This window comes from Telopea speciosissima, chromosome 8, assembly GCF_018873765.1.
Source record: "Telopea speciosissima isolate NSW1024214 ecotype Mountain lineage chromosome 8, Tspe_v1, whole genome shotgun sequence".
NCBI lineage: Eukaryota > Viridiplantae > Streptophyta > Magnoliopsida > Proteales > Proteaceae > Telopea > Telopea speciosissima.
In genome coordinates, this window is record NC_057923.1 from 7,153,606 (window position 1) to 7,175,026 (window position 21,421).

Consider the following 21,421-nt stretch of genomic DNA (forward strand, 5'->3'; position numbering starts at 1 on the left):
TTGATCTTTGGCCAAAGATGGCAAATTTAATACTAAACTCGCTGCTAGATCTCTAATCTCTCTCACTGCCACTTCTAGTTATTTTCTTTCCTCTTGGTGGAATTTCTTTTGGAAACTTAAGATTCACCCCAAATTAAAATTTTTTTTTCTGGCGTGTGCTAAATGCAGGACTTCCTATCAAAGCTTTTATTTCCAAATGGCTTCAGATCGACCCTACCTGTGTTTTTTGTGGAGATTGTATTGAATCCTATTGGCACTTATTTCTATCTTACGATTGGGTCAAACACATCTGGGTCGCCAGACCCCTGGGATTAAGAATTGAGTTCCTGGCCAATGCTTTTTTGAAAGATCTTTGTCTCAATCTTTTGTCTTCTCGCCAGTTAGACAAGCGCTCTATCATCTGAATTTTTGAGGTATTTATTATTACTTGTTATTTTTATCTGGGCTATTAGAAACAAAGTTGTTATTGGTTCTGAAAAACCAAATGCAAGTTGGGTTCTTAAACAGGTTACTCATTGGATAGCAAATCTTAATATTTTTCCCCCCACCTCTTTCTTCCCATCATGTAACAGAGAATTCTGAGGAGTTGTGCACCATTTCTAGTTGGTCTTCACTTCCAATGCTTAAACATCCTGTTTTAATTTGTGCAGGCTTCTAGATTCTAGGAGTAAATCTGGCAGGCTGGTCGTAGATTTTTTTGTTAGATGGAAGATTTTTGTTCCTAGCCGCAGGGTATATTACAACTTCATCTTTTTTGGAACCAGAACTTTTCAGTATTAGAACGGGCCTCGACCATCTGCCAGCATAGGGTTGAAGATAAAAGAAGTGTGGTGCTACAATCAATCGATCACTGATGTTCTTCCATCTCCAACTAATGATCCTTGAACTTGGTATCTTATTAAAGACTTGGTATATATAAGTAATAGGAATCCTAAAATCTCATATGATATGATGGACAAATTTTGTTTAGCCATTGCACTGAACCTAGCTGTATATGCACAAGCCAAAAATCATGTATATATCTCCTTGGTTTATTCTTAATAGCTTTTTTTTAGCATAAAAAAAAATTGTCTCATGCATTGGGTATGCGTTTTTTTCTTTTTTTTTTCTAACTACCACTGCTAAATATTTTAATTTTATTATTAAATGCAACAGGATTAGAGCTATTAGCTATGTGTGGATGGATAGCAAATTAAGCTAGAGTATTTAGGTTTCTACCACCCAAAAATATATATATAAAAAAACCCTAGAGAATTTAGGTCTTTAACGGCCTAACAGGTCCCTTGAGCATGTGTTTTGACTTGTAATACTATTCTCATGTCATGTCCCCGTGCTAGATACTACCGCTAGCTAGCTCAAAACAAACGCAAATTTCAAGCTTTTGCCAGAGTCTTATTGTAGCTTACAATGGCCATGCGGTTAAGAAAGACACAAACGTACACTCTTCTATCTCTTCGTGGTCTTATATTTTAATGTGAATCAAAAATGAATCACACTGCTTTTTCTGATGTTGATTAGACTGGTTGCCCTGATGATCGTGAATCCTGATGAGGCATAAAACACCCCACCTATCAGAGGCTGCCACGTGGCCGATCCGACCTCAATCCGAGAACCGAGTTGGGCCGAGCAGGAAATTGGGCCGACCCCATATCCGATAAGTCACCTAACAAAGCCTGGTTGGTGCGAGCTTTCCGGCGGCGAGGCCGAGATTATACGGGTTAGCCAGGGAGTCCTAGCCGACCTCATGGCCGAGACCAACCTCCTCTCGGGCCGACCTCCATGGCCGACCCACGGGCCGACCTCGTAGGCCGAGCCCTCCTCCATTGAGACTCCCATAGCACCCACCAGGGATCTCAGAGACCACGTCGGCACATCCAGGGAATCACGGGATAAGGACCGAGCCACGATCCCAGCGCAACACGAGAATCACACTCTACATGGACTCTTACCTTAATAAGAGTCCGGCCAAAAATAACTCTCCACTCCGGTCTACGCGAGAGAACCTTAGAAAGAAGGACTCCTACCATACTAGGACTCTCCCAACCGTCTCATCTCCTCCTTACTCTATAAATACCCAGGTATGGAGCTCTATTCCACATCTTGCTTTTACTCGATTCGGCGTGAAGACTCGCCACACGCCCTCTTGCGCTCATTGCTTGGTTTTGCGGGTTCATCCGGCGAACCAATGCTATCCATCGACAACTATGCTATCTGTCATGATTCTAATGTAATATCTTGGAGCTCCCTTAAATAAGCTATGGTGGCACGCTCAAGTATCGAAGCAAAATATAGGATTGTCACTAACAATGCAGCCGAACTCACTTGGCTCCAATCTCTCCTCAAAGAACTCCATGTGTTCCATCCATCAAGTCCAGTCTTATGGTGTGACAATTTTGAAGTCACCTACCTCACTGTCAATCCAGTATTTCATGCCCTCACAAATTAAGCATGTTGATATCAAGGTTCTAAAACTCGGGTTTCAATTCGGTTTCGACCAGTCAAAAACTGAATTCGTCTCGATTTCGACCATATCTCGGTCGAAACCTGAAACTTTCTCCAGACTAATTCGAACATTGGTTTCGAGACCCAAAAGTTTTTTTTTTTTTTTTGCCTTGATTCTTGTTATGTTGCATATTTTTGACATTTTAAATCCATTCCATGCATTAGTTTCACATTGAGAATACTAAAAATAATACTTGTTTTGATCCAAGTTTGATACTGTATGTTGTTCTTGAACATAGTATCGAATAAGGTTTGACCGGAACATAACACCATCAATAAAAATCAGATTTAAGCAATCTTAGATTTATTAGAAAGCTTTGTTTTGATAGCTTTCCAACAAGTCTAAGATTGTTTAAATCTGGTTTATATCGAAGAAGTTATGTACCGGTTAAACTTAATTTGGTGTGCGCGAATGCTGTCAAAATCGCTCTGAATGAAAATATTTTTTTGAACATCAAACCAAATGAATATTTTACTGCATTTTTTGTTTTTAGTAATGTTTTACCATATTAAGATTTATGGAATTTTTAGATTTGAGAAAAACCCCAGCATTAGAAAGTTGAAAATTGTATATACCGTCGAAAATCCAATTTTTGTTCTTGAATTGGGGGTTGACTTTTTTTTCTTTTGGAATTTGATTTTTAACTATTTTTATTGGATTCAAATAGGGGGTATCTGCTTATTTATGAATAATATCTTAAGTAAATGAAATACAAATACAAAAGCATTCACTTAAATGATATTAGACATAAATAAGTGTCTGTCTGTCCTGGTTTCTGACCTGGATACCGGCATACTTAAATATCTGTATTGGTTTCGAATCAGGTTTCTCCAAATTTCAATGGGCATAAGTGTTGAAATTTGCAAAATTATCAACATCTCGCTCGAAATTGATCGAAACCATCGAATTCCGATTGAAATCCTGGATTTTTTAAAATCACCCTTCAATTCGTCTCGAAAACCTAAGAAATCGAATTAACTCGATGATTCAACAGGTTTCGATCGAATTCTTCTTCCATGGTTGAAATTGACTTTACTTCGTTAGGAACAAGGTAGCAAAGGATGACCTTGATGTGCGCTATCTTGCCTCTCTCTCTCTCTCTCTCTCTCTCTCTCGCCTTGGCTTTGCTACATTGATGTCCAATCTCAAGGTGTCTCCATCCTCCCTGAAATTGCAGGTACGTTTAAGGGAATATCAATCGCTAGCTACCACACTCGCTAGGAACCAACATGGCATTCCTATCCTTAAGAGAAACCACGCATGTTTACGCAAGTCTCTAAAGGAAACTATGATAAGGCCTCCAACACCAATTGTGATAAGGATGGATCATATCCTTCCATGAACAGAGGAACAAATCCTCCATCAAAGCCTCAATCATCTCCCAATCAAGATTATTAGCATTCCATGTGTAGAGAGACAATCCCTCAATCATCTCCCAATCTGTCTAGGTACAATTCTATAAATATGGAGTGTATCTCAACACCCAAGACATATATAGTGAAAGATATTGCATTCATGGTAGTAGGTCTGAGCATAGTTAATTAGTAAGCTCGGATACGACAATAATATGTGAATGGTTACGTACGGCAAGTAATCGGCCTACACGACAATAGTTCGTTTTTAAAATTTCGATTGCTCTGAAATAGTACAGGAACAAAAATACAGGTTTATCCTAGTAAAAATCAAGGAAAAAACTGATTTTTTTGCAACTAAAATCTAATCTTCTCATGCATTCATGAACACTTAAAACTAATATGGCTTTCCAATTTGAAATCATTTTCCATTCTTGTGGATCTCTACATCTAATATTAATTAAGTTTAACCATGTCTATCAAAACAAATGTTGATTGGTAATCCATCAACCACAATCTACCATAACAAATAATAGCATGTATCAGTAAAAAAGATTAATAATAAGTCGACAACCAATTAATACGGCATTTAATATGATGATTAATACATAAATATGTATTAATACAACATTTAGGTTTAGGTTTTAGTTTTTTATTTTGTTTAATTAAATTAAAATATATAAATATGTATTAATACAACAATTAATACGGCGAGTAATACGACTGCTTTTAAAAGTCACGTATGGAATTAAGCTACCCCATAGAATACAGTAAGAATCAAAAATTTGAATTATACGATCGGATACGGCAATTAATACACGAACTTACTAACTATGGGTCTGAGTGACCCAATCGAGATCCTCTACTTCCGCCTACCCCTACTACCGCCTTGCTTGTGTGTGGGGCACACGACAGTACTGCACAGATGGAAGTAAAGGAAACTCATGGATCCGGATCCTCTACTTCTCTTACACAGTGATCAGGTCTTTTTCTATGATGGACCAAGCTGATCTCTCTCTCTCTCTCTCTCTCTCTCTCTCTCTCTCTCTGTGATAACGAAGTGATAAACTCTTCAAAAAAAATTAAACACAACAGCCCCCGTGTTGCTTCCGTACTCTGTCGCCCTCTTGATAATCATGGAAGGAAGAGTCAAATTAAATGGCTTGAGCCATGCTTTAATGTCCAACACGTGCACTACTTCTAGATCCCTCCCTACCTATTCTTCTAAACTTCTAATTAAATCCTAATCCTTCTTCTGTCCTCTTCTAATCTCTAACTAAACCACCTTTCCCAATAAACCTGGTACCACTACCACTCCTAACTCTTATAATTATACATTGAACTTAATCATCATATTCATAGTAATTCTTTACAAATTTTACATACTTAAAGCATGTATTAACCTGTCAGATGTGTATTAACTAAGAATTTATAACCAATTACCCGTCGGTTCGATCGGATTATTTTTGTCGACGTTTTCGGAGCCAATGAGTGGTGGTCCAAAGGTATAATTAACAGTGACCTTATAGACAATGAGTGGTAAGGTGGTCCATATTTAAGGTATAAATCAAGATTAACTGACCTTAGGTGGTCCATCTCAAAACCAAATTAAGGTATAATCAAACAGTGAATGATCAAACGACAAGATCAAACAAATATGGGCAGTTGGGTACCCATCAAACATTAATGGTCGGTGTTTAATTACTTAATTAATTCTGACAGTTTTAAGAGTAATATTGGTTTAAAGCTCAACTTTCTAAGTCCCCTCACCGACTTAAGAGTTCTTAAAACATAAAAAAATATACAAGTTGGGGTAATTAAACTATGGATGGGATGTAGATTGTTTATATTTGTTAGACTGTGTTGAACATTTAGTAAGAAGATTACTGAATCTTTCTTGGAGCTTTTAAAAAACCCCATCTAATTGAACTCTTCTGAGTTTCTTCTGAGCACTCTCTGGAATTTTGAGATAAACAAATTTGGGTTCCTCGTGACGTCGTACGGTATTCGCTGTCCATTGGATCCATCTCATGTATCCCGAGATGCACGCCGAGCAACCCATTTTGATTTAAAACCTCCATGAGTTTATTTTAGTCATTACCTATAATATAATGAATTACGTAATTTTGTTGTAGAAGTGTTGGGAGGTATAGACTTAAAGTCTCACATTCGGTATTTTTTTTCCCATCCTTGGTGTTAATTTGAGTTACGTTATTGATGAAGCTTGATCTCAATTTAGAAAATACTGTGGTGATTCTTCGGCGGGCTGTTTCATTTTTTTTCAAAAAGCGTCAAAATAGCCTAAAAGTGCATTTATCTTTTATTCTCCCAAGTTTTCTGTCTTGTATAATTCGTTCGGTTCCTCTCATAAGGGGGCAAAAATAACCACCTTACCCCTTTGCTCAAACACACTGCCCTGGTGAGGTCCATCCCCCTCTTATTAGAGGCACTAGAGAACCTGAGAGGATAATTTTCCTCAGCACCATAGTCCCATGTAGATCTCGTCGAGATTTTCAAATTGATATGTATTTCAACATATGTTTGGTTTAGGTCTGAACCAAATCGGATGGATATTTTGGGTCTCTAGGGGCAGTTTTGTATTTTCTAAGGTTAGGATTTTCTTATATAATATTGTTATCTCCTTGAGAGATGGGTGAGAATGAGGGTTTGTATTTTTGCTTCACGAAAGTAGTGGAATTGTTGTATCGCTCGATCGTGGATGTAGCCTTCCTACTTAGGGGTGAACCACGTAAATCTTGTCTTGTGTAACTATTTTTCTCTTTTTCTTTATTTTTCTTCTGCAAAATCGTCATTCTGTGTATTGTTTTTCTAACAAGTTATTGATGCAAGTTGTTGTGAACTTGGAGGACTAATGAAGGTAGCTAATATGATTAAGGAGACATTATAGCACATTGTAATGCTTATCACAAAAAGTTTGTTTTGTGATGACCTAATATTTCATGTTTGAAAGGGTAGCAAATGCAAGTGTAATTAATCAACTTCATTTGCACTAAATTAAAGGTGTCCAATTGGTATTAAGATAATCCTACACCATCCATGAGAACTTGAACAGAAACAAGGGAATCAAACTACCAAAACGGAATCAACTACCATAACAATACTCTTATAGAACAAGTAGTCAATCACAACATAGAAAAGGACATGTTGTTGGGCTTGCCAAGGTTTGAAATAAAGTTATATAAAAAACCCTAACACTGATAAATTGGAAAAAGAAAATAAAATGAAAAATCTTTCTGTATTAAGAATGAGAGAACTTTAATTAATTAATTCCCACTGAGTATAGCAATATAATTTTGGCACTTCATGTCATTGAAAGGGTGTTGTCCAGTGCATAAATCTTTGGATTTGTCTAATCAAATTATTTAGTAATGAGATTTATATTTTCTAATTAATTTATAAAACAGGGTACAATTCTCCATGTTCTATAACCCTAACATTGATAAATTTATTTATTTATTGTTTAGATGTCTCAGAAATTCAATATCACTTATCTTATGAATCTAATGGTGTTCAATTCAAAAGCCCAAGTTTCTGAATGGAAAAGCCCTTCATAAGTTAAACCTGTCGCATACTACTTGACTAATGTGAGATTAAATTCCCCTCTCATTCTTGACCATAAAGTGCATTCACTGCATCATCAGAATCCTAATTGTTAGAATTTTGCTACCTTAATTAAATGCGTTTTAACAATAATAAATCTTTTGGCATAGCATATATAGCTGTGACAGTGTCGGCCGATACACATTTACAAGTACGTTGGTGGTTTTCGGCTTTTGTGTCGGTGTAGCCGACAAAGTTACAAGTAGGGCAATGGTATGGCCTAAGGCCTAAGGCCTAAGGGAGAGCAGCAAAGCAAAGAATGGAACTGAAAGAAATCACTGTTTGTGTGGGCTATAAAGTATAAATAGACCAAAAGATGTTTTTTAATAATGGGGAATTGCACCGATCACTAATCGAAATAATCTCTCACTCACGTGCCTTTGATGAGTCCCTTGTCCCCTATATTTGCGATATTATAGTTTAGATACTCAAAACTAATATTAAATGTTTGTCATCACTCTTACTTTCACTATTATAATTAGGGTTTATGACTTCCATGAGATTTTGAATCTATATATTATTATATAGTTTCTCTTCTCTTCTTAAATTTTAGTGAATCTCCAAACTTTAATTTTGCAAGTTTGGATCGGTTGTGGGGTCCTTTTGTAGACTCCAAACTCCAATGGTGATTTGAAGAAAAGCATCTTTTATATTTGTATATTGTGATGAAACACACCATGTGGCCAAGTAAAGCTTCTCTTTTGGCCATTTTCCTTCTATCAAAAAACCTACTTCTCTGGCATAATATGATAGTATCTAAAATTACAAAAAAATAATTATAGGTATTAGTCGGCCAAGAAAGAAAACCCACATTTTATTTTATTTTTTTTCCTTTTAATAAATAGGAAATTACCAATAAATGCCTTAATTATATTTAAAAAAATAAATAAATTAGTGTAATATTATAAAATTATTTACGTGGGCTGGGCTTTATGGTAATTTGGATCCTCTACTGCCAAGTTATCCAATAAGACCGTGCTGCCAAGACCCAGTAAGCCAATGAATGATCGCCTTACCCCTGCTCAAATAGGTAGAGATAAGACGGTCATTTCTTGCCTTACTGTTTCTCATGTCAATGTAGCACAGGAGCTTACGAATCTACACGTGTTATGTTCCACGGCCAATTTGGAAAAGTTGTGGGGTAAGAGCCTTGACTGGTCAATGGAGATACTCCTCCTCTTGATCACGTAGTTCAGTAGTTGTGTCTCAAGAAATGGAGAGAGAGAATCTTTAACACAGTAACAAAGAAGACACACACTCTCTCTTAAAATAAATTGATTTATAAAAATGGGTTTGTTTTTATTTAATATTATAATAAAATAACATGGGCTTGCGTGTTAAATCTGACACATATAGGCCCGGGTCGTTGGCTCAAAACTAAGCATATTTCTCCCAGCCCACATGAAACCAAACCCCAACTTGGAGACACTAAGAGAAGGACACTATGGCCTATCTCTACTCTTTAGAATCGACTCTCTCTCTCTCTCTCTTTCACAGTCTCTCTCCCTCTCACAAACATTTTCTCAAGCCCTATTTAAAGTCAAGTCTAGCCCACAGCTTTCTCCCATGCAATTGTCTTCTTCACTCCCTGCACCACTTCTTGTGTTATTGTGCTCTCACTCTCTATCTCCCTCTCTTTCTCTGTTTCTTCATCTTCTGCTCTCATTTTTTTCATCTACGAAGCTTTCTTATCTACCCATCTCTCCTTAACTTGTATTCTTTTAAGCTCCTTCGCTTCTCCCATTCCCTCTTTAACTTTGTGTCTGACAAGATCTCTTCTTCCCTCCATTTTTCCTTTTTAGTTCTCTTCAATCCCATCTTGACTGAGGTTTCTCACAACCCTACAACAATTCCTACTTCCTCTCTCTCTCTCTCTCTCATTCTTAAAGATGTCTAGCAGAAGGTCACGTTCAAGGCAATCAGGTGTTTCGAGGATCACAGATGATCAAATCAACGATCTTGTTTCCAAATTACAACAACTTCTTCCAGAGCTTCGTGAGAGACACTCAGACAAGGTAAGTGGGTTTTTCTAAATTCTTTCTCTTCTTCTTATCTCTACAAATTTTGTGTGGTCTCTCTTAGTCCTTTTGTTTTGTGGTGTGGGACTCCAATTGTTAATTGTTCCACATGCATAAAAACTAGAAAAGGAGAATTTTTGTTTAATTAATTATGTCTTAGTAACTAATAAGCCTTGATTAATGTCTAATTAACTTGGGTGCAGGTATCAGCAGCAAAGGTCCTACAAGAGACGTGCAACTACATTAGGAACTTACACAGAGAAGTGGACGACCTTAGCGAGCGACTATCGGAGTTATTGGCCACCACGGACACTAGTAGTGCCCAAGCAGCCATAATTAGGAGCTTGCTTATGTAATAGATCAGTTAGAAACCTCTCTTTCTTCTTCTTTCCACTTTCCTTCTCCTCCTCTTCTTCCTTCTTCTTTCTTCTTCTTCTTCTTCTTCTTTCCACTTTCCTTCTCCTCCTCCTCTTCCCTCTTCCTTCTTTCTTTCTTTCTTCTTCTTCTTCTTTCTAGGGTATGGTATGTGGACCATACAAAAGGTTGGGTTGGATTCTAAGACATCCTTTTGCAAAGACTTGTAGTATTTAAGTCATATAATAAAATAGACTTGCACTGACAAAGCCTCTCATTTCACAACTCATTTACTCGTCAATTTCAATACCTCAATAATCAAACTAGTTTTTTTTTTTTTTTAAACGCTTATTATTGTATTTAAATAATGGGATATAAGAGAAAGACTTGCGCTGTCAAAGCCTCTCATTTCACAACTCATTTACTAGTCAATTTCAATACAACAAATTTTTTTTTTTTAAAATACTCCTTTTATTTGATTTCACGCAAATGGGTTTTAGTCACCAAATGCTTAGCTCTGTATGGCAATGTTTTGTGTTTTTTGAACGTTTTTTGATTCAATACAATTTTATGTGTTTTTGTGTTTTTTGAATATTTCTGGGTCTTGAAATGCTATATGGTAACACTAGAAAAAAATTCGTTGTATGATAACACTGGAAAAAAAAAAAAGTTTTTGTAACTAAGAAAATGTTTTTTGAGCATTTTTTGGTTCGGCACAATTTTATGTGACCGTGTTTTTTGAACATTTCTGGATTCTAAAATGCTGTATGGTAACATTGAAAAAAAATTTGTTGTATGATAACACTGGAAAAAAATAAAAAATTTCCATAACTAAGAAGAACTCTTTAGAAGAAAAACGTTTGTGTAATTAAGAAGAACTCTCTCTCTCTCTCTCTGGTTTGAAGGAACTAAGGATAAAATTAAAGTGGAACCCGTGAGGGTCAACGTTGGAACCCATGAGCCATATCACGTGACCCGACCCCATGTCCCCTTGGCCATGGTGGGTGTGGGTTAGGGGTGGTGTGGAAGTGTCAAGTGTGGAACCCGTGATGTAACCTAACGTGGGGACCTCTGCATAGAAAAGAGCAAAGGAGAAAAACACTAAATTTAATCATGTGGTTACAGTTTCCACCTCGATGCCTTAGATAAGCATACGTATTCCTACCGGTGTTTCTGTCTTCTTCCTCTTACACTTCCAGCCTCCAGGGTTTGAGAATGTGCCTCTCACCTGTTTGAAGAAATATCAAAGAGAACTAATTAAAGCAAATTAGTAGGCAAATTGATTTCCTCGACATATATGTTTCTTCTTGGGCTCTATCTCTCGCACATGATATGTAACCACTTGAGCGAGCATGTGATTGTGCAATTAAGAGAGTGTGTTTCCGTGTCTCTCTGTGTGGTTTTAGAATAAAGAATTCCGGCTGGGTCATTAAACTTAAAGAAATCTAAGGATGGAAGGAATCATCTAATTCTTCATGGACTGTAGGCTTGTAGCTTGTTTGAATGGGATTGTTAATGTAGGACAATGGGAATACGGAAGCTGCAGCTTGTTTTCACGATATTGACAAGCGTAAAAGTACCTGGAAGGTTTCTTTGTTACTTTCGCACTGAAATAAACTGATAAAGGAGATGACCTTTTTTTATTTTTTTTAAGTATTATTGCAGATGCTACGGATATTTTACTGCAGTTTTAACAAATCGCAGCTATAATTGTCCTATAACTGTGCTGTTTTCATGTGCAGTAATAGGGGATAATTATTGCTGCGATATTTAAAAATCGCAGTAACAAAAGACTTTGTAACTACAAAAACAAACAAAAGTTATAAGTTTGTTTTTTTTGTAGTGGGATCTTCTTAATTACCGTTACACCCTTGATGAGATTTCTCTGTTGAACTAACATGTTTATCACTGAGAAAAAACCAAAAAATCTTGCACAGATAGTTTGGGATATAGTTCCCACAAGAATGACTATTCCTCACAACTTTTTTTCCTTGTGACCTAGATTTTGATTTTAACCTCTCATTTTTTTTTACTCGGTAATGTCAAGCTAATATGATTGTTGCTTCTTTTTTTCCAATCAGAAATAAATCCTATGTGGTTCTTAAAGTCAGAGCAATCAATCCTTTTAGTAGATTACATCGATTGTAGTTCTAGTCATCCATAAAGAACACAATTGGATGTATGCTAGTGTAGACATCTCATTTTGTCACCCAAAATGGCCAAAGGATGATGAATCAAAATTTCCTTCAAACATAACGGGATCTTTTATTTATTGCCAGAAATGTTCCCCTTGCCCTATGCATCATCCTGAAGTCTAGTACAAGTTTAGGAGACTTAAAAATTGGTAAAACATATTTTTAAAATATGATTAAGTGGTTTTTGTCACACTTAGAATTAGCCTGGAACAACCCCAAAAGGCCCATACCAATTCCGGTTGGGCAAGACCCAACCCATGGTGGTGGACTTGCCCATCTTAGCCTAGCCTAGAGGCCCATGGATACGCGGTAAACCATATGATTTAGTCATGGAAGAATATTCAATTTTTTTAAGTGGTTTCATTCTAAGTCAAAGTATGTAAAATAAGGAGAAAAATGGTTTTTTGAATCATCCGATTTGAATATATGGAGTCTATGATATGACGTCCGAACGTTCCAAGATCAATCATGGATGGTCTGACTCAACCTAGTTCTAATTGAAATTGACTTGGTTTAGGAATAAATCAGTTGAAGTGGTAACCCACTTGGGCAAGGCGTTTGAGCAGGGGTAAGACGATCATTGCACGCTTCACCGTGTCTAGACAGCATGATCCTGCTGGCCAGCTCGACAGTAGAGAATCCAAATTGAGTAAAATATGCATTTTTTTCACACTCCAACGAAGGTCAACATTTAAAAGGCTCATGTCGCATACAAATAGTTGTCGAGCAACAGTTGACATGCATTTTGGCTTTGGTCGACATTTCGTGCCCGCGACTTGATGCCAAAGGTTATTCTTTGACAAGCTTTCGTTGTTGAGCCAATCCTTTCGATGTCAAATCCTACAAATTTACAGAATATTGTGGTTTCCTTATTGAGAGATTTTGATTGCATATTTGGAAGCTTGGAACTTATCTATGGACATTCCTTAGCCCCAAAAATATCTCATTGGATGAAATCTATATGGCAATTAGTGATTGGTCAAGTGTGTTGGTCTATTGTGCACCATTTATGCATAACAACTTGGGAAAATTCCCTATGGATGATTTGGATGGGGTCTGGCAACCTGAAAAGGTATTTAATGAAGAGCATGTGCACCTCTTCCAATCTACAAATAGAATTTCTCATGTTAAGAGAGATGCCCCTCCACTTTAATCCCTTTTGATCCTTCTTGACTCTTTTGAGAATTGCTCCAAGTGCTGAGACCAAAGGTGAGCAAGAGAGAAAAAGTGCGAGAAACACTAAATTGTGGGTGATTTGAATCCAAATTCGACTTCTCTCCTTAGTTAAGAACAGCCTCCAACCCTTTTCTTGTTCAATGTTCTTCAAGAAGGTAAGGTTCCTTACACCTTCCTTTATATAGTTGAAGTATCTTATTCCTTGTTCTTTGTTTTTGGCATATCCTTTCAAGGGTGTGTGATCCTACCTTTCTGGGTAGAGGTCACCTACCCGAGTTTACATTCATGCTTCATTGTCATAAAATTATTTTTTTGTGTGTGTTCTTTAATCATGCATGTTAATGTTACCCTTTTCTCCCCCATGTGCTCTTGAGCTAGGGTTTTGCATTTTCTGTGTCTAACATAGTATGCAACTAAGTACATGAACCTGTATCAAGTGGGATCGTGATCCTCTACTGCCGAGCTGCCCGGCAGGACCATGCAGCCCAGACATAGTGAGGTGTGCAGTGACCGCCTTACCCCTGTCCAAGTGGGGGTAAGGCGGTCACTGTACGCCTCACTATGTCTGGGCAGCACGGTCCTACAGGGCAGCTCGGCAGTAGAGGATCTGGATTGGTATCAAGTGAACTTTATCTCGATTCTTTAGATTCAAAATCACCACCCTGACCAATACCGTTTCTTGCTCTCTTGAATCATCGTTTTGGTTGTCCTCTTTTGACACTTCCTTGGATTCACCCAAAGCTTGGACCAATCAATCCCTTTGACCAGGAGGAGGACTAGGGGTAACATTCTAGATACAACTCTCTGGAGGCTCTTTCTCAATCAATGGCTTTTAATCCTACACTGCTCTTCATAGCTCGAGCCCTGCAACTCATCTTATTTGGACTTGGTGGGACTAACTAAGATGTATTCGTCCAACACCACCTCAAACTTTTTCTTCCCAATCTATTTGATTCTCTGGCCACAGATATTTAGGTGGTATCCAGAAATTGAAGAGATCGAGTTTCTCCTGGGAACACTCGAAACAAAGATATGAACTGGATAAATGGAAATGGAAAAGAGATGTTTCCAATTCATCAAAATTAGAGGTTTTTTCTACAACCATAAGATATATTGAAGTAAGAGAACAATCCATGTTGGAAATTCTTGTGATTGCGGTCAAATCATTGTCCTCTATCATAGGTTAGGGTTCCATATGAGGCCTAGGGCTTCTTCAATTATTGTTGTTATAGTGTTTGTTTGAGTCTGTCTGAATGAGAAAGAGAGAGAGAAATGGATGAAGAAGGAGATGACGTAGTGGCAGTGGTGGAGGCAAAGGGGGGAGAGGACGATGTTGGAAGAGCAGTGGTGGGTCACGGGTGATGCAGTGCAATGGTAACAAACAATTGAGATGCCTCACACCCCATCCAATGGTCAATAAGGTATCGATGTAGGAGATTCCATTACACACCACTAGTGTGTAGATCCCCTCTCCTTTGTATAAGAACTTTATGAAATAAATGATTTATTGATATTTTGTACACAAAAAGTATTGCAATTTTTATTTAGGGAGAGGGTTTCCTACAAAGACAGTGTAAGAAGGAATATATATACTACAACCAATGAGAGGTTGGGAAATGACATCATCCATATGAAAGAGAGAGAGAGAGAGATGTTACTGTGGGTCTCACTGCTTATTATGTAAGTTACAAAAGAATCTGTACAAGGTAGTGGAGTCGTTATCGTCTACGGTTCCCTGACCGGTGTGGTTCCCTAGTTTCTCTCACAAGAGGGGGTGGGACCCACCCAAGGCACCTAACCAAACACTCTGCCTGGGTGGGGTCCACCCCCTCTTGTGAGAGGAACTAGGGAACCACACCGGTCAGAGAACCGTATAGGAAAAAAAATTCCATGGTAGAGTACCAATCTTTTAACTTTCTTATTTATTTTTTCCTTTGCAGTTTTTAGAATAACTCGAAATCAACTGTGCGGTAAGCCGGTAATTCTCCTGCTTGGCCTCTACCACGCTACTCTCTTTTCGCACCTTCAACGATATGAGAATGTTTTGTAAAAAGAAGGATTTCCTATACCATATATACCACCATCATGTCACAGCCCGCCTAATTATGGCCCAAGGCTAAGACTTGTAAGGCCCATTAACATGGACCTTGGGCCAAGGAAGAACCAAGGTCTAGAACTCTCCATACTGGAAGAGGCTAGACTCATTCTAGAAGTATTGAAGAACCTCTAGAAGCTAGGAAAGATCTAGCAAGCTTCTAGAGCATTCTTGTAAATATCTAGGATTATTCTAGACTCTATTCTAGAAGGTTCTCCACCGTTGGATGGAGGACACATGTAAATATCATAGCCATTCATTATAGGCTTGGTTGCCTATGAATAGAGATGACCTCATTTGGCCAAGGCAATCAAGCAAGCAAGCTATCAAGTCTTGTACTAAAAGCTTTCAAGCAATTCAAGTGCATTCTTTCAAAGTCTCTCTAGTGTTCTCTAAGTTCTCTTCCCAAGTCCCTTGCTAGAGTTGGTGAAAGGCTGACTTAGTGCTAGAGTGAGTGCTAAGTGCCGGCGCGGTTGCTTAGTAAGATCTAGGGCCGTGACAAGTGTGGTATCAGAGCTTCGGTTACGAGGGAAGATACTTGTAGATTCGACATCATGGCTAACGAATCGGAAGTGCTAGACATGATGGTGAGTGAGCAAGCCCGTGGGAGGGAGGCCATTCCCACCAAGGAGAGGCGAAGAGGCAAGGACAAGTCTGTGGACGTTAGTGGAGCTATGGAGCCACGCCTAGCTCGGGTGGAGCTAGCAGCGGCCGAGGTGAAGGAGCGCCTCGATGTTGTAGAGCAAAGTGGGGAGGAGCTCGAAGGTCACATGATGGAGCTCAAGGAGGAGCTAGTGGGCCAAATGGGGGAGCTCAAGGAGTCCCTACAAACCACTCTCAACACCATAATGCACGCCCAACAGGAAGAGTTTGCCAGCTTCAAGGCTCAAGTATGGGAAGCATTGGCCAAGATGGACGCTCGCATCGATGAGGTACAAGCGGATTGGGCAATGTGTAGGAGGGCAGCGGCTGAGGGAGCCACTACCTCGCGTGAGGTACCTAGGGTGGAGGTACCAAAGCCCAAGCCATTCGATGGGAAGAGAGATGCGCGGGAAGTCGACAACTTTGTGTGGCACATGGAGAGGTACTTCGAGGCGATGGCACTCGAGGACGAGCCAACTAAGGTGCGGACCGCAACACTTTCCCTCACCGACACAGCAACTCTATGGTGGCGAAGGAGACATGCCGACATAGAAAGAGGTACATGCACAATAGACTCCTGGGATGAGTTCAAGAAGGAATTAAAGAAGCAGTTCTACCCAGAAAATGCTGCTTACTTGGCTAGAAAGAGCCTTAAAAGGCTGAAACACACTGGGTCTATTAGGGATTATGTCAAGGAATTCTCAACACTTATGCTTGAGGTCCCTAGTATGACCGATGAAGAACTTCTCTTCAACTTCATGGATGGTCTCAAGGTTGGGCCGCGCAAGAACTACAACGCCGAGGCATGCAAGATCTTGCTTCGGCCATAGCAGCAGTGAGTCATTGGTGGAGTTCGGAGAGAAGAGATCTGCTAAGGCCAAGAAGAGCAATGGAGGAAATGGTGGGGGAGAGAAAGGTCCCAAGAAATACCCTCCCAAGGAAGGAAGTAGTAAGGCTACCACAAGCAAGGAGGGTAAGGCCAAGTTTGACAAGAAGGATAAGTTCACTCCAAGGGACAAGTGCTTCTTATGTGACGGGCCACACTGGGCTAGGGATTGCCCCAAGAGGAAAGCTCTCAATGCCCTATTGGAGAAGGGTAAAGAGGAAGCACACATGGGGTCTCTACAACAACTGGGTGCTATCAAGGCCAAGGCGACGGAGGTCAAGGCCACTACCTCTCAAAAGGGGCTTATGTATGTGGAGGTGCACATCAACGGGAAGCCCTCGCGAGCTATGGTCGACACAGGCGCCACACACAACTTTGCCTCAATGGAGGAGGCAAAGAAGCTTGGACTAAAGGTGTCCAAGGAGGGAGGATGGCTCAAGGCGGTTAACTCCCAAGCTCGTCCCATTGAAGGTGTCGCTCGAGGGGTCGAGATGAGCATCGGGACGTGAAAAGGCACCGTGGACTTGTCGGTGGTGCCTATGGATGATTTTCAAGTGGTGTTGGGTATGGAGTTCTTAAGAAGGGTTAAGGCTATACCCATGCCATTCATCAGCACCGTGTGCATCATGGAAGAAGGTGCACCATGCATGGTCCCAACGGTGCAAGGGACCAAAGAAGGCCCCAAGCTACTCTCAGCCATGCAGTTGGAGAAAGGGGTCAAGAAGGGGGAAGACACCTACCTTGCGGCATTGCTTGAGGAGCAGGAGAATAGTCCTATGGAGGTGTTGCCCAAGCCAGTGGAGAAGGTCCTTGAGGAGTTCAAGGATGCCATGCCACCAGAGCTGCCAAAGAGACTTCCACCTAGGAGGGAGGTGGATCATGCGATCGAGTTGGAGCCCGGTGCCAAGCCACCAGCCATTGCACCTTATCGAATGTCGCCGCCAGAGTTAGAGGAACTAAGCAAGCAGCTGAAGGACTTACTTGATGCTGGGTTCGTCCGCCCGTCCAAAGCTCCATATGGCGCCCCAGTTCTCTTTCAAAGGAAGCATGATGGGTCACTTCAACTATGCATCGACTATCGGGTGCTAAACAAGGTAACCATCAAGAACAAATACCCCATTCCTTTGATAGCTGATCTATTTGATAGACTTGGTGGGGCAAGGTACTTTACGAAGCTAGACTTGCGGTCGGGCTACTATCAAGTCCGCATCGCTAAGGGAGATGAAGCCAAGACCACATGTGTGACACGGTACGGCTCATATGAGTTCTTGGTTATGCCCTTTGGCCTCACCAATGCACCAGCCACATTTTGCACATTGATGAACAAGGTCTTCCATCCCTACCTCGACAAGTTCGTGGTGGTGTACTTAGACGACATCGTGGTCTATAGTAACACCCTAGAGGAACATGTGCAACATCTAAGGGTTGTCTTCAAGGTGCTGAAAGACAATCAGTTATATGTTAAGAAGGAGAAATGTTCTTTTGCCCAAGAGGAGGTGATGTTCCTAGGGCATAAGATTGGGGGTGGAACACTAAGGATGGATGAGAGTAAGGTGCGAGCTATACAGGAGTGGGAGGCACCTACAAAGGTTACCGAGCTAAGGTCTTTTCTTGGCCTGGTGAACTACTATAGGCGGTTCATTCAAGGGTATTCAAAGAGGGCAGCTCCACTCACCGATCTTCTAAAGAAGAACAAGGCATGGGAATGGTCAGACTCATGCCAGGATGCCTTTGATGATCTGAAGAAGGCCATCATGGAGAAACCCGTGCTTGCTTTGCCAGACTGGCAAGCCATTCGAGGTGTATACGGATGCATCCGACTTTGCAATTGGAGGGGTACTGATGCAAGAAAGACACCCCATTGCATATGAGAGCCGCAAGCTCAATGACACGGAGCGATGATACACCGTCCACGAGAAGGAAATGACCGCGGTGGTGCATTGCCTAAGAACATGGCGACACTACTTGTTGGGGTCGAGGTTCGTGGTGAAGACGGACAATGTTGCCACTAGCTACTTTCAGACCCAGAAGAAACTAAGTCCCAAGCAGGCTAGATGGCAAGACTTCTTGGCGGAATTCGACTTCGTCTTCGAGTACAAGCCGGGCAAGGCCAACGAGGTGGCTGATGCGCTAAGTAGAAAGGCGGAGTTAGCTTCCCTTAGCCAACTGGAAGGAGAGCTCATGGGCTTGATCAAGGAAGGTCTACAACATGACCCGGTGGCTAAAAGCTTACTTGCACTTGCCAAAGAAGGCAAGACACGGAGGTTTTGGGAGCAAGATGGTTTGCTCTACGCCAAGAAGAGAAGACTATATGTTCCTAAATGGAACAACTTGAGGAGAAATTTGGTGCGGGAATGCCACGACACCAAATGGGCTGGTCACCCAGGGCAACGGCGCACACGAGCATTGTTGGAAGCGGCGTACTATTGGCCTCAGATGCGTGATGACATAGAGGCCTATGTGAAGACTTGTCTTGTGTGCCAACAAGATAAGGTGGAGCAGCAACCACCTAGGGGATTGTTGGAGCCACTCCCAATACCCGAGAGAGCATGGGAGAGTGTCTCCATGGACTTCATCAGTGCCCTACCCAAGTCAGAGGGGTGTGGGCCAATCATGGTGGTTGTGGATAGATTTTCTAAGTATGGCACGTTTGTGGCGGCACCAAGAGACTGCACGGCGGAAGAGGCAGCAAGACTATTCTTGAAGCACGTCGTCAAGTATTGGGGTGTGCCACGGTCGATCATCAGCGATCGAGACCCTCGCTTCACAGGGAGGTTTTGGACGGAGCTATTCAAGTTGATGGGGTCGGCACTACACTTCTCTACAAGCTTCCATCCACAAACCGATGGACAGACGGAGCGCATCAACAGTTTGTTGGAGCTTTACTTGAGGCATTTCGTGAGTGCTAACCAACGAGATTGGGCTAAGTTGCTTGATGTAGCCCAATTCTCCTACAATCTCCAAAGGAGCGAGGCAACCAATCAAAGTCCATTTGAGATTGCCACAGGACAGCAACCCTTAACGCCACATACGGTGATGACAGGCTACATAGGGAAGAGCCCATCGGCGTTCAAATTTGCCAAGGAGTGGCAAGAGAAGGTGGATGTGGCTAAGTCATACTTAGACAAAGCCACTAAGAAGATGAAGAAGTGGGCAGACAAGGACAGGCGGCCAGCAAGGTTTGAAGTTGGGGACATGGTACTTGTGAAGCTTCTACCTCAACAATTCAAGTCCCTACGGAAGGTACACAAGGGGCTGGTTCGTCGGTACGAGGGCCCATTTGAAATCACAAAGAAGGTAGGCAAGGTGTCTTATGAGGTGAGCCTACCTCCTAAGCTCAAGATCCATCCAGTCTTTCATGCAAGCATGCTAAAGCCTTATCATGGAGACATGGAAGACCCAAGTCGTGGAACGTCAACGAGGGCACCAATGAGTGTCACAACTTCCTACGATAAGGAGGCTGAGTATATGATAGCAGACCGAGTTATGCGGAAGCGAGGAGTACCTCCTAGTAGGGAGTACTTAGTCAAGTGGAAAGAGCTACCGGAGAGCGAAGCAAGTTGGGAACATGCGGACTCTCTATGGCAGTTTCAGGAGCAAATACGAAGGTTCCACGAGGAGGATGCGACGAGGACGTCGCCAACTTAGGTGGGGGAGAATGTCACAGCCCGCCTAATTATGGCCCAAGGCTAAGACTTGTAAGGCCCATTAACATGGACCTTGGGCCAAGGAAGAACCAAGGTCTAGAACTCTCCATACTGGAAGAGGCTAGACTCATTCTAGAAGTATTGAAGAACCTCTAGAAGCTAGGAAAGATCTAGCAAGCTTCTAGAGCATTCTTGTAAATATCTAGGATTATTCTAGACTCTATTCTAGAAGGTTCTCCACCGTTGGATGGAGGACACATGTAAATATCATAGCCATTCATTATAGGCTTGGTTGCCTATAAATAGAGGTGACCTCATTTGGCCAAGGCAATCAAGCAAGCAAGCTATCAAGTCTTGTACTAAAAGCTTTCAAGCAATTCAAGTGCATTCTTTCAAAGTCTCTCTAGTGTTCTCTAAGTTCTCTTCCCAAGTCCCTTGCTAGAGTTGGTGAAAGGCTGACTTAGTGCTAGAGTGAGTGCTAAGTGCCTGCGCGGTTGCTTAGTAAGATCTAGGGCCGTGACAATCAGCTCAACCTACAAACAAGAGAACTTACTTCGCTTGTTTTTTGAAAATATCGCACCAATTGTATTAGTCAAACGGTCAAGCCCATTCGGCTTAGCATTTGTGAATTAGATGGGCCAGAGACCAAGATGTGGCCTAGCTACTGTGATTGAAATTTAGGCCCACCTACTTTATGGGGTGGCCCATGTAGACTGTAGTTAATTTCAACTGTTGAGGCCTGCTGGGTTTGTTAAGGTTATTCTGAAAACAATTTTGCAGTCTTCTATAGAAGGCCTGATTTTTGGTGTGATTTCTATTTCAATTTCGAGCTATTTTAAAATTTCTATTTCATTTGATTTCACTTTTGCTCTTTACTAAACACATGGTTAATTTGATGGGCATAGTAATAATGGAAAATAATCGTCTCCAAT

The 21,421-nt window shown here is 40.9% G+C and overlaps 1 protein-coding gene across 1 annotated transcript; it reads left to right on the plus strand.

Annotated features, from left to right (window-relative positions):
- Positions 1 to 9,322: 9,322 nt before the first annotated feature.
- On the plus strand, positions 9,323 to 10,117 carry LOC122671457 (transcription factor PRE6-like). Its single transcript, XM_043868669.1, has 3 exons — positions 9,323 to 9,491; positions 9,698 to 9,901; positions 9,985 to 10,117. Exons 1-2 carry the CDS (start codon positions 9,366 to 9,368, stop codon positions 9,848 to 9,850), a joined length of 279 nt encoding a protein of 92 aa, XP_043724604.1. The 5' UTR covers positions 9,323 to 9,365; the 3' UTR covers positions 9,851 to 9,901; positions 9,985 to 10,117.
- The last annotated feature ends 11,304 nt before the right edge of the window (positions 10,118 to 21,421 follow it).